This window comes from Bubalus bubalis, chromosome 5 (genome assembly GCF_019923935.1).
Source record: "Bubalus bubalis isolate 160015118507 breed Murrah chromosome 5, NDDB_SH_1, whole genome shotgun sequence".
NCBI lineage: Eukaryota > Metazoa > Chordata > Mammalia > Artiodactyla > Bovidae > Bubalus > Bubalus bubalis.
The window spans coordinates 122,632,875-122,646,206 of NC_059161.1; the positions used below are offsets into that span (position 1 = coordinate 122,632,875).

Consider the following 13,332-nt stretch of genomic DNA (forward strand, 5'->3'; position numbering starts at 1 on the left):
TCACCTGAGCCGGACGCTGGGTGCTGGGTTCACAGGTTTCAGTAGATCCAGCCACTTGGTGCTGCTCCTCCTGAGACCACCCTCAGGGCAGTGACCCACTTCTCACGGTCCTTGGACCCTCCCTGCCCCATCCTGTCCTGGCTTACGACCAGGTCCTTAAAGGAATTCCTTGGCAGTCCAGTGGTTCGGACTCTGGGTTTCCACTGCAGGGGGCACAGGTTCAATCCCTAGTAGGGTAACTAAGATCCTGCAAGCTGCACAGTGTGGCCGGCCGACTGGCAGGGGTGTGAGGGAGGGAACGAAAAGAGCTAACTAACCCAGGGAAGAAGGCCCCTTAGTGGCCGCTGGTTATGTGGCTTTATTCACAGACTCAGCACTTGCTGAGGTTGGCAGGAAAGAACATCTGGGACCAGGCTGGGCCTGGAGATGAGGGTGGCTGGGAGGCCATGCATGGGTCAGATGGGCGAGCACACAGGAGGGAACCTGTGCTGGGCCAGACCAGCGGGGGTGGGGGGCAGAGGCAGGCAGCATGCGGGAGGCCTGGCTAGATCCGAGGGAGCAGATCTACCCAGGTGGTGTCTGTGAGCCAGGGAGGGAGGGTCTGAGGGCTTCTCCAGGGCAGGGGCTGGACAGCAGGCACCCCTGCCCCTCACTCCCAGGGAAATGACTTAGTGGGACAGTCGGGATGCCTGGTGCTCCCTCCTCCTGCTGCCTTGGGGCTTGACGGCTACTGGCCACATCGGTCCCCTCTGGTGTCATTGTCCCGCTGATGCTTGGACATTTGCCTTGGGGGTGACCCACACAAGGACACCTTGGAGAGTGTTCGAGGGCCCAGCGGAGTGTGCTGTGCCTGGGGAGGGAGGGGACGCCTGGGAGGCAGGGATACTCCCTTGAGCCAAGCTTTTCTCTCAGTAGTTGGTGTTAGGGGGTGCCATCCCCTACTCGATCCAGGCCAGCTCCTGGGGCCAAGGAGGACCGCTTGGTTAAACCTCCTTTCTCCTGGCCCGCTCTACTGGCTCTGCATGGACTTCCTGCTTGAACACAAACAAGGAATCCAAAGTCCGGATACCCCCTCCCAGGCTTTCTTCCTGGTGAAGAGCCTATTCCCACCCAGAAGGGAACACAAGAACCAGTTCCCCGGGTTCCCCAGTTTGGAAAGTTGGTGGGGTCTCCCTGGGTTGTGCAGGAAGGTGACCTAGGGTCCCCGGAAGCCTGGGGGGGCTCCCCTCCCCGAGCAGGGCCCTGGGTCTGAGGTCACCACCCCTGCCCGCTTTCTACGGGGGCCGCCGGGGTGGAGGGATGCAGGCGGGAGGGCCATCAGCACTGGCGGGAGGGGGTGCGGTGCACAGAGCCGGGGCGCTTGGGGATCTTGCGCCAGCGACGCTTGTCCCAGCGGCAGAGCAGCAGCAGGCGGAAGGTGTCCCGGAAGGCCTTGTTGCAGAGCGCGTAGCACATGGGGTTGATGGTGCTGTTGACATAGCACAGCCAGTAGCCCAGCTCCCACAGGGTCTCGGGGACACAGTCCTTGCAGAAGGTGGACACCAGCACCATGATGTTGTACGGCGTCCAGGTGAGGATGAAGGCCAGCAGGATGGCGCTCAGGGTCCGAGCCGCCTTCTTCTCCTTGACCAGCGAGAAGGTCTTCCGCTTGGCCAGTTGCTCCTTTCCACGGGGCTTCTGGCCCTTGCCCGCCCGCTCGCGCCCCTTCCGGGTCGGCCTCTTGACCGTATTCGGGGAGCTCCGGGGCGGCTGCTTGGCGGGGGCCTGCGCCTCGGGGTCCACCATGGGCATCTTGATCACCACCTCGGAGCCAGGCTCCTCACCCTCCGAGGACGTGAGGGACTCCATGGAGCCTTCGTCCTCCTCCTCTTCCTCCTTCCAGCTGTAGGCCTGGAGCAGCCGGGGGGTCCGGCAGCAGCGGCAGCAGCGCCCTGGAGGGGTCTCTGGGGAGCCTTCGGCCCCCGGCTGGGACCGCTCTGAGCTGCTGCTGCTGCCGCCCCCCTTCCCCGGCGTCTCCGAGCCCTGCAGGGCCGCCAGCTCCCGGGCCCGGTTCTCTGTCTCCCGGTAGATGCGCCAGTAGAGGGCGCACATGACCGTGACGGGGAGGTAGAAGGCGGCCATGGCCGTGCCAAAGGTGATGATGGGCTGGGAGAGGAACTGGATGTAGCACTGCCCGGCCAGCACCGTCCGCTCCCCTACCAGGTACTGCCAGAAGAGGATGGCCGGGGCCCAGAGCACGAACGAAACCAGCCAGGCCAGGCCGATCATCAGGGCGGCCCGGCGGGGTGTGCGCTTGGCGCGGTAGCTCAGGGGCCGGGTCACCGAGAAGTAGCGGTCAAAGCTGATGAGCAGCAGGTTCATGACCGAGGCGTTGCTGGCCACATAGTCCAGGGCCAGCCAGAGGTCGCAGGCCAGCGTGCCCAGAGCCCAGTGGCCCATGAGCAGATACGTGGTGTAAAGGTTCATGGAGAAAGTACCGATGATGAGGTCGGCACAGGCCAGGCTCAGCAGGAAGTAGTTGTTGACCGTCTTGAGCTCCGTGTTGACCTTGAAAGAGATGAGCACCAGCAGGTTGCCTGTCACCGTGGCCAGTGACAGGAGGCCCGTGGTGATCCCGATGAAGGCCACTTGCCAGGGACCCTTTCCCGGTGCCAGGACAGTGATGTTGGGGCTGACGGCAGGTGGCGCTGAGGTATTCATGGTGGCTGGGTGGAGTAGGGGAGGCAGCCCTTCCTTTAATCACAGGACGGGGCTTCCTCAGGGGCCGGTCATCACCTGAAAACAAAGGACATGCGCTTGGGTTGGGCTGCAGGACGCCTCCCAGAGCCTGGAGTAGAAGGTGTTGGGAGCCCAGCCTCTGCCCTCTCAGAGCGGCAGCCAGACAGCATCACACCATCCTCACTGGTGCCCACGTCTGGTCACTTAGAATGCACTTTCCCAGCCACCAATGGATTTACCAGCGGCCTGAGGGGGAGGGGATGGCTTTGGCATCCAGAGATCTGAGTCCCCATTCCAGCTTCACCATTCAGACTCCGAGACTCAATTTTCTCATCGGGAAATTGCTGCTAATGCTTGTCTAGCTTAACTCATGCGGCAGGAGTGGGGAGACTGGCGTACATGGGACTGCCACATTTTCAAAGCATTTCAGTCAATTTTATTAAAGCTTTCATTTTCTGAGTAGTTACTACATGCCAGACACAGGGCTAAGCGCTTAATTGAATTACCTAATTTAATTGTTGAACATTCCAGACTTCCCTGGTGGTCCAGTGGTTAAGAATCCACCTGCCAATGCAAGGGACAGGGGTTCAATACCTGGGGGAAGAGGGGCACTAAGCCCACGCACCACAACTAGAGAAGCCTGTGCAGCTGCAGTGAAGACCCAGCACAGCCAAATATATATATATATCTATATATAGATATATATATCTAGCATTTGTAGGAGGAAGGTCTCTTATGACCCCCATTTCACAAAGGCAACCGTGGTTCCAGCTGGCTTTGTGGCGAGGCCATAGTGACACGGGTGGTGTGTGATCAGAACCCACTTCCCTCGCTCACTCTTAGAGTATGTGAAGATCCAGCAGGATTCTTCTGTGAAATAGGGAGTGTTGGGAAGGCGGGGGGGGGCAGGGGTCTCCAGAGAAGAGAGGGGGAAAGAGATACAAGCAAAGGGGCGTGGCACATGCGCGCATGCGCAGTTTGGGGCTGGAGCAAATACTTATGAGGTCATCAGGGGAAGTAGAGCCAGGCCCAGACGCTCGCCTGGTGATGGAAAATCTGGAGTAAAAGCAAGCAGCATAGGTGAGGGCCTCAGCTCCCACATAAGCGGGAGTTTGGTTACAGATGTAGTGTGCGAGGCCACAGCTGAGTGGAGGGCAGCAAGGGGAACAGGAAGATCCCCCAGACTGCCTGAAGCTGGAGTCCAGCCCGGGCACTAAGGGTGGGTAGAGAGAAAAGCCATGACTCTTAGCGACCACTGGCCTGGCAGAGGCCCAGCCGCTCAGCCCCCGCCTTGCTGCTGGATGTTCTCCTTCAGGGCTTCAGACATCCTTCTGTTGGTTGAAGAGACTGGGTCTTCTCCTACCTTCAGGGCCGGTATCCTTGGAAAAATTCCAAGGGAGAGACGTTGGGCAGGGACCCAGCAAGCCCTGGTGTTCCTGGGGACCTGGTCTGTGATGAGGAGACTAGAGTCTGTGAGAGGCCACTGGTGAGGGATGCCTTGGTGCTGCATGGCTAGGCGTGTCTGTGTGACAGCAACTCTCAGGATGAGGAATTCAGAGTGTGACAGAGCAAGACAGGCTGTGGCTGTCAGTGCTCCTGGGTCTGGGACAATTTGCACATGATGGGGCACAAGGGGAAGTCCTGGCTGAAAAACCTGGGCTCTGGAGTCAGACTGTCTGCATTTGAATCCAGGCCATACCATGCACTGGGTGTGTGGTCTCCTCTAGTGATGCCACTGCTATATGCCTGGGTTTCCTTAGCTGACAAATGGTAATAATGCCTGTCCCTAGCTAACGCTTGAGGAATTATTGCCTGGCTTAGAGAGTCAATAGATGTCAAGTGCTTAGAATAGCCCTGGTCCATGGTTCCCATGAACACAGCAAGGGTAGCAACAAGGGCTCCCTCCTGCCCAGAAGTGTCTGCTTCTTTGATGAAAATTTCTAATACTATGGGGAATTCACTGGTGGTTCAGTGGTTGCGGCTCTGCACTTCCTCTGCAGGGGGCATAGGTTCAAACCTGATCCCTGGTTGGGGAACTAAGATCCCACATGCCACGTCCCCCCAAAATTCTATGATAACAGCAACTAACAATAATAATGGTCACTGCTATTAGTTAGCATCCCTTAGGGCCAGTCACTACTCAGAGTACCTATGTATCCTTTTTCACTTAACCTTAACAAGGAATCTATGACCTAGGGATTGTTTTTCTTTCCATTTTATAGATGAAGAAACTGAGGCTGAGAAAAACACAAGAATTTGTACAAGATCACACAGCTAAGGTAGGAACCAGGATTGGAGCCCAAGCAGTAAGTTCCAATGAAACTTTATTTATAAAACTGATGGTCAGGTGGTCCAGTGGCTAAGCTCCATGCTCCCAACGCAGGGGTCTTGGGTTTGATCCCTGGTCAGGGAACTAGATTCCACCTGCCACAGCTAAGACCCTGTAGCTAAATATACAACACTACACTTATTTAGTGTAGCTAAATAAGTAAATAAATAAAAATAAATATAAAACCCCCCTGGTTGTTGGCTTAGGAGCCATAGTTTGCCAATTTGAACTAAAAATATTACACTAAAATATGATTTATCTTGCTTACTGAGCTCTGTTGCAACCTCGTCCCTTAACGGAAGTCAGGCAGGAGGCTGGGATCAGACTGTAGGTGCTTGGGCTTTTCCCTGTGAGGTCACTGGTGGAAACTACCCTTGACAGGTAACCCTGAACAATTGTGATCCCTTTGATCATCTAGACTCAGTGCTGTTTGTGCCCGTTGCAGAAATGGAGCAACTGAGGTCCAGAGCAAAAAGAAAAAGGTATTGTGTAGTCTAAGGTCTCCTGGTTCCTAGACTGGGTGCTGGCGTCCACATCCCAAGCCTGGGTGCCTTGGGGGCAGTTCTGTAGCCTCCAGCGGCTCCCTGGGACAAAACCTGCGAAGACTGAACAGAAGAGGAGCTTACAGGCCTAAGCTTACAGGCCTGCACCCTCCGCAACTGCAGGGGTGTGACCAAGAGCTCTGCCATTGTACTTGGTCCTTACACCGCACCAGGGTTAGGACTAGGTGGGATGAGTGAGGCACTTGCTTTGCGTGCAGAATTTAAGTAGATGCCCCAAACTCAGTCATGAAGAAAGTAACATTTTAACGTGACATTTAAAGAATAGAAATCCATGCAAAACATCCATCATGCACACAATTTTAAACTGAGACAGATCCAACCCTGCATCTGCGCAAACACCTCATCGCCCATGCCTCGCCCTAATCCTGCTGGCCCTGGTTCTGACCAAACTTGATTTACAAAAACAGGCCACCTGTGGGCTGTAATTTGCTGTTTGATTTTCAAAAATATTACATTACAATATTATTTATCTTGACTAGTGAGGTATTTTTGTACCCACTCCTTGAATTTTGCTCCAAGGCGAGCACCTCACTCGCCTCACCCTAATTCCTGCATTGCTGATCACAGCCCTGGGTTTGAATCTCCACGCTGTCCCTTCCTAGCTGTGTGATCATCAGCAACGACTTAACCTTTCATTCCCTGTAGCCCTGCCTCCCTCAGCTGATGGGGATACATGCATGTTCAGTCTTGTCCAACTCTTTGTGACCCCATGGACTGTAGCCAGGCTCCTCTGTCCATGGAATTTTCCAGGCAAGAATACTGGAGTGGCTTGCCATTTCCTCCTCCAGGGGATCTTCCTGGCCTAGGCATCGAACCTGGGTCTCTTGGGTCTCCTGCACTGACAGGCAGATTCTCTACCACTGCACCTGGGAAGCCTGCTGATAAGAATGTGCTGTGCTGTGCTTGGTCGCTTCAGTTGTGTCCAATAAGAATAATAGTATCCAAAGTGCTTGGCTCTGAAATGACTCTCAGTCAACAGCCTCTGCTATTGTTCCTGACTCCTCATTCTGATCCACTGACTCTCATCTGACTGTCCCCTGCCCTTTCCTCTCCAGATCCTGGCAGAGCCCATCTCTGGTCCCCAGACTGCTCATTTGTCCAGTGGAGGAGTGGGACCTGCCTGACATCTGGAGAGATTTTACAGGATCCTAAAACCAGGATTCCAAGATGGCTTGAAAGCACAGGAGATAATAGCTAAGAACATCCTCACCTATAAAATGGACCAAGTCCTGGAGGGGAGGCTGCAGGGGCTGACGGCTCACTTAGCTTCTCTCAGCCCCGGACCTGCAAGCTTCAAGGCCACGTTCTTTCCTCTTAGCTGACCCTCTGTGCCCCACCTATGAGATGTGAGGGCCTCCCTTCGGGGACAGCTGGGGGAAAGAGAAGGGCAGAGGTTCTGGCGAACTGGACCCTGATTCTTGCCACCGGCTGGACCTTCTGAGCCCTTGGGATGTGGCCCAGAAAGACAGCCGTCTGTGACTTTATCTTTTGTCCACAATCAGAAGCGGGGGTCCTCCCCCAGACCCCTCTTGGACTGTAATTTGCTCCAGAGAAGGTTCCTGGAGGCCTGCTCTGGTCCCTGCTGTATGACCTTGGGGAGGTTTCCTTAAATCCTTACTGGGGGCAATCTTCAATAAGGCAAAGCCTCTTTAAGGCTACTGGTGGGTCAGCAAGATGATGGCTGAGAAAGAATGTGGCTTCCAGAGACTGTGGGTGATTTCCCTGTGGGGAATTCCCTTGGGCTGAAAGTCTGGGTGCCAGGGTTCAGCAGCAGCTCCAGAATTTCTACAGGGGAGGGACTTAGGGTTAGCCCTCTGGTTGAAAGGGGTGTGTGTGTGGTGGAAGCTGTATTGCATAGCATATTCTGTGAAAACATCCATGGGAGTGGGGTGGTTGGTTAATGGGGATCACAGGGGCTGGGGGGAAGACTTCCCAAGGAAGTCCTTGCATTGCCTTTGTTTCAAGCCCCATCTCTGCTCTTGTCTTGCTGGGTGACCTTGGTTAAGTTCTAGTCCCGACCTGGTACCTTTCTATAGGATGAGTGCTTGTGTGTGAGAGTGTGTGCATTGCTGAGTGAGAATAAGAAACTGGAGTAGGGGTGGGACTTCTCTGGCAGTCCAGCAGTTGAGGCTCTGCACTTCCAAGGCATGGGGCACGGGTGTGATCCTGGTCGGGGAACTAAGATCCCACATGCCTCACAGCACAGCCAAAAATTAAAAAAAAAAAAAAAAGAGAAATGATGAGGGTCTTTATGGGGATGGGTTGGGACATCCTCTGAGGGTGTCTGGGGTAGAGGAAGGTAGAAAGGAAACAGGAGGCACTTTTCTGCCCAGAACTGTGGCTTCCTGATAAAGGTCTTTGGGAGCTTTTAATAATATTATCATAGCAACTAATATTTACAGGCTGCTTACTATAAGCAGACATGGCTCTAAGCATTACATAACGTGATTTAATTGACCTGTTACAAATTCTTGGGAAATAGGTTCTATTATCTTCAATTGGCAAAAGGACCAATGAGGCTCTAACCTGATAGCTCATCACTGATGCAGTCAGGATTTGGACTTAGGTGGTCTGCTTGCAACCTGGTGTGCGGCAGTTCACCAGGTCACAAAGAGTCGGATGTGACTTTGTGACTGAACAACAGTCTGCCTCCAGGGCTAACCGCTTGGGTGCCTACTCCAAATGCTGTGGGGATGGGGGGCTCAATGGCCTCCTTGCCTACTTTGACTAGCTTGGCCAAACCCTGGGTTGAATCAGTCAATAGGGATGAATCAGTCCTTCCCTGAGAACCTTGTCTGCCTGTGTGTGTGTGCGTGTATGTGACAGCGTGTGTCATCTATCTGGATGACGTACGATCACAGTGCTACGGGAAGGCGGTGGTCCAGCTGTAGCTCTCTGCTTGGCACACAGCAGTTGCTCAGTAAACATCTGTGGAATAAATTCATGGATGTACATGGAGATCTCCTGATTGACTGTAGGACTTTGAGTATGAGGCTGAGCCTGCAGCAACAGAGGGTGGGTGGAGTGATGGGAGTCTGAACTGGCTCCCGAGTACGGTCCCTCCACTCTGTCCAGTTCCTGTATCCCTTCACCTGCCAGGTCCCTGCCCCCTCTGTGAGACCTTGCCTGGCTTGAAAGGACCGGAGAAAAATCCCCAGGAGCATCCTCAACTGTCAAATGGACCAGGGAAGCCCTGCCCCACCTGCTGCAGGGAGGCCAGGGCAGGACCAGGCTGGGACTGTGCCTTCCAGTGTTGGGGAGGAAAATGTCAGCCTGGGCTCAAAGAGTTAAGGGATGAGGTCAGAGCCTTGAGCAGGGCAGGCTAGCCAGCGCCCTGGACCAATCCCCAGGGGCCGGAATCTGGCTGGTAAGAGGAAGGGGGAGGGGAGAGATTGATGGGGAGAGGGATGCTTGAACACTGGGGCTTCCTGAATCTTACCACTGGTCAAGGAGTGCAGAAGGGAAGGCAGAGAATGAGGGGTGCTGGGGGAGAGATTCAGGGGGAGGAGTGAAGCCATCTTGTGATTCTGGAAGTCGGCAGAACCCTGGCTGGAGAGAACGGGCGATACAGGGGAGAAGGAGGTATGAGGTGGGGGCCGTGGGGCTGGGTACCTGGGACCTCACACGTGCAGGGAAGGCGGTCCTCTGGCCAGGCCTCCTGACCCGTCCGTCCCTTCTGCGGGGGCCTTAACCCCAAACCAGCTTGTCAGAGGTAGCTCTCCCCACCCCAGGGTTAATTTTTCTCTGAAGGTAGCTCTTGACCCATTAAAGGTTTACACAGCTTCCACCTCTGATGTCTGGCTTTGGAAAGGAGGGGGTAAACTGATACACTTTATCACCTTTCCAGGCTCAACAGTCACTCCGGGGGAGTGCTGACTACCCCAGGGAAGGGCAGGAGCCATCAGTTAACTGCTCATAAATGCGCGGCTGAGCCGGAAGAGGAGCGTCAGCCTTAGAACCAGTGCCAAATACTCTCACTGTTGATGGACCTTAACCAGTTGCCCAACTTTAGCCGGATCATGTCAGAGCCTGGCAGTTAGCAGGCTGGGCCCCAGAGCCCACTCTGTCAGGTGGCATCAGAAGTACCTGGCCCTCATCCTCCTTTCCGCATGCCCTCTGCTCTACTCCTTGCGCTCCTCTCCCCATTTCCTTTCTTCTCTCTCCCTCCCTCCCCCATCTTTCTAGGCATCACCATGGCATCACAGCAGAACAGAAACCCAGCGAGATGTTCACCCACCTCTCCCCGCCCGCCCAGGAGCCCCAGCTCACAGAGCTCGCTGTTCCCCCCACCCCATCCTGCTCAGGGAGGTGGGAGTTCAAGGCTGTACTGAGGGTGAGGAGAACGGCTCCAGCCAGACCCCTCGATATTCCTTCTGTGACCATGAGCATGTCCCTGCCCCTTCCTCAGCCTCAGTCTCCCCATCTGTACAATGGGGAGGTTCCTTTCTAGTCTGACATGACTTCTGCCTACCTTCTTCTTGACCCTTTGGACTCCTCTTTGCACTTGGGGATCCAGTTCTCAGCCCTCCAGGACCCAGCCGAGGAGCCCAGAGTCACATCTTCTGCAGCCCCATTTCATCATTTCCTCCCCTGCCTTCCATATCGCAGTGGTGATCACAGCTTGCCCAGTGGCGGTCAGGGGGCAGAGAACCAACTCTCATCTGACAGCTCAGTGAACAGCTGATTACCCAGGGGCAGGAGACTGTCCAGCTGCAGGAGACAGACTGACTCCTTCCGGCCATTTGGGCAGGAGGCCCTGGGTCAGCCTGGGCGGTGCTGCAGGTATGTTTTCTGGGAAGCAGTGACTCTCCACTGGCACTGATAACCCCCCAAGCAGCACCTGTCGGAGTGACCCGATGAAAGCTGCCCACCCCCTCCCCAGATGCCAGCTCAGAAGCTGGCACTCTGCAAGAATCAGAGTGCCTGGCCTCCAGCCCATCCCTACATTGTGAAGTCTGGGGGCCCTGGGGTGGGTAACTGGCATGGGGGCCCATTCGTATCAATGCATTACCTGGGTATAGGGCTGTGATCTGCCCTGCGGGAGCCCAAGGTACTATGGACATAGGGAGGGCCCTCTGGGCTCTTGGACACATCAGGACCACGTTCCCTGGCTGGCGTGGCTGTCCATGCGCCCATGTCCCCCGGGAGCCCTGGAGCTCTTGGCCTGGTCTCCTGCTGGCGTCTGGCCCGGCACCCACCTTGGCATCCCGCTTGTCCATCTGGCCAGCAGCCTGGTTCAGTCCATCGTGGAGGAGCTGAAGGTGGATGGGGATGGTGGGAGTCAGGGTTCCCTGAGGGAGGAGAGGAGGAGGTTCTGAGACTGGCACCCCAGTCGGGGGGGCAGTCAACCTCCCCAAAGATTTTGGTGGCAAGGGCTACCTCTTGGTCCCCTGCCCTCCCTACACTGTCCCTGGGGCTTGGGGGCTCTGCCTGCTGCATGGCAAGCTGACCCCTTCTGGGCTCTGGGTCCAGAGTTCTAGGGGCTCCCCAGCTCTTTTTCCAGCTGAACCCCAGAAAAACATTAGGTGTATCCAACAGAAGCCAGGAGATGGGGTACGTGGAGCAGCGTTACAGAGCCTTGGCCTCTAGACCCCTCCCTGGCCCCCTCCTCTCTCTGGGGTCCCTCCTCATTTCCTTCTAGTCCTGGTCCCTGCCTTGCTCGAGGACCCTGCTTCTACTGCCCCCACCTCAGTGGAGCCCCTCCCAAGCCCTCTCAAACGTACTCACCATGGGGCTGGAGAGGGGTCTGAAGGGTCCTCAGCCTTGCTGTCTCTCCGGGGGGCTGGCGGTGTCTCCAGGGACCCAAACACCTGGCTCCCGGGGGGAGCTGCGCCCTGTGCTGGCAGCCTGAGAGGCACAGCCGGTGATTGGCATGTCCCACCCCCTGGCACGCCAGCCTTGGGGGGGAGGGAGGAAGAGAAAGAGGGAGGGAGGAAAGAGAGGAAAGGAAGGGAGGGGGAGCTAGAGGGAAGCCTTGGGCAGCGTCCGGGGTTACAGTGGGCCCTGGAGCGTGGCCTCCTTCTCCACTAGGGCACCCAATTCCAGCTCCTACAGGTAGGGTGCAGGACAGGAGGGAGATGAGCCCAGGAAGGCTAAAAGTCCAGAATGGGAAAGAAGGCGGATACAGGGAGACAAACACCCACACCCAAAGCACACAGGCTCGGCTGCACACACACAAAGGCACACTGTTGCCCCGGCTCCTTCCCCCACCCAGCCTTAGAGCCCCCAGCCTGCATGTACCAGGCCCGGTCGGTGTTCACATGCCTGTTTCCCCAGCACACACGCCCTGCCCCCTTGCACGTGCCCACGCGCCCACCCACCCAGCCCCACACCCTGCTCTTTCTCCCTGCTGGGAAGGAGCTGGATTCCTTCTGTTTGGAAATGACACATTGGGCCTCACGTGAGAGGCTCCAACTTGGAACAGACCCAGAGGGCTGGTGCGCGCACCCCAGGCTGAGGGCTGAGCGGCCGCGGAGCCGAGCCCGCGTGCTGGTTTTCTGTCCCCGCTGCACAGCCGGTTGTGAGGGCACATGGGTGAATGGTTTGCGGGGATGATTGTGTGTGTGGGGGAATGTATGCCTGCTCCATGCGTTGCTGAGTGCCCTGCACATTTGTGTCCCTGAGTACGCATGTCACCGTGCAGCTGGTGGAAACGCAGGTGTCGCCCCATGGGTCTGAAGCCAGGACTTGTGTCTGTGTTCGGTGTGTGTCTGAGTGTTGCCCAACTGTGGAACTTGCTAATTCTGACAAGTGAGGCAGCCTCTACCTCTCTGCCTGTGCCACCCCCAGCTTCCACCTGGAAGACAGACAGACAGGCAGACAGACAGCTCTCCTCCCAGCCTGTCAAACTCTGTCTCCCCTGACTCCCACTTGGGGCTCACAGGTGTGCCCCTGGCAGGTGATAGGCTGCCTTTCCTTCCCCCACCCTCCTGGAGCCCCACTGCTTGGTCAGCACTGCGTCCCCCACCAACCCCCTGCCCCCCAGGCTGGTTTGGATTTCTGTGTTGAGTTTCCTCAGAGATAGAACCCCTGGGGACCTTTTGCCATAGAGACCTGGGTCGTGCCCAGCCCTCACCTGGTCCTAGAGACCTCCTGGGGTGCTGGCCACAGAGCAGAGGTGGGGAGGCTACTGCTGGGTCCTTTGCTTCCCTGGGCTGTGCTGAAGCCCTGGGGTGGAAAGCCGGAAGGACCAGGATCATCTATTCGCAGGATGTAGATGAGAAAACCAAAGAGCAGAGGTGGGTTTAAAATGTGCTTGGCAAGTGTTTGCACTCAGGTCCCTCAGCTCTCAGCTCGAAACTCTGGAGGGGCGGGGGTGGGGGGTGGGGGGTGGGAACTGCCCTACCACTGGCCCCTTGCCCTTCCCAGCATCCAGCACCCCTCTCAATCCTGATGCCCGAGGGGTAACCTGGGCTTCCTCAGGCTGGAGCCCCGGTTGCCAATGGAGTCAGGTGGAGCGGAAACTCTGGTCCCTGGGATGCAGCCAACCACCATCGTGCCCCTGGTGGGTGGGCACACGTGGCAGGTACATGTGGGGGCATCTCTGCTTCTCAAAGCCAGCTGCACCTAGAGCAAGCACCCAGGCTATCTCCTCTCTGAAGTCCAGGAGACCCTGCCGCTTGGAGAGGAATCTGAGCAACCCCCTCCCACTCCGGGGTCAGCCAGCCGGGCAGGGGAGGGTCAGAACTCGACCAGTCCCTGCCCGTGGGCGCGGATACCCGC

General features: G+C 56.6%; 1 protein-coding gene across 4 annotated transcripts; it reads right to left on the reverse strand.

The window, feature by feature from the left end:
- Positions 1-338: 338 nt before the first annotated feature.
- CHRM1 (cholinergic receptor muscarinic 1) lies at positions 339-11,901 on the reverse strand. Of its 4 annotated transcripts, none has more exons than XM_044943634.2 (4): positions 11,338-11,901; positions 10,809-10,865; positions 3,225-3,282; positions 339-2,775 (listed from the first exon to the last, which is right to left on the reverse strand). In XM_044943634.2, the coding sequence occupies exon 4, from the start codon at positions 2,698-2,700 to the stop codon at positions 1,318-1,320; it is 1,383 nt and encodes a 460-aa protein (XP_044799569.1). In that variant the 5' UTR covers positions 2,701-2,775; positions 3,225-3,282; positions 10,809-10,865; positions 11,338-11,901; the 3' UTR covers positions 339-1,317. The 4 variants fall into 4 exon arrangements, with proteins under 4 accessions (XP_044799569.1, XP_006064567.1, XP_025142335.1 ...); XM_006064505.4 differs by having other exon boundaries at positions 10,809-10,901; XM_025286550.3 differs by lacking the exon at positions 3,225-3,282 and having other exon boundaries at positions 11,338-11,900.
- Between the last annotated feature and the right edge of the window lie 1,431 nt (positions 11,902-13,332).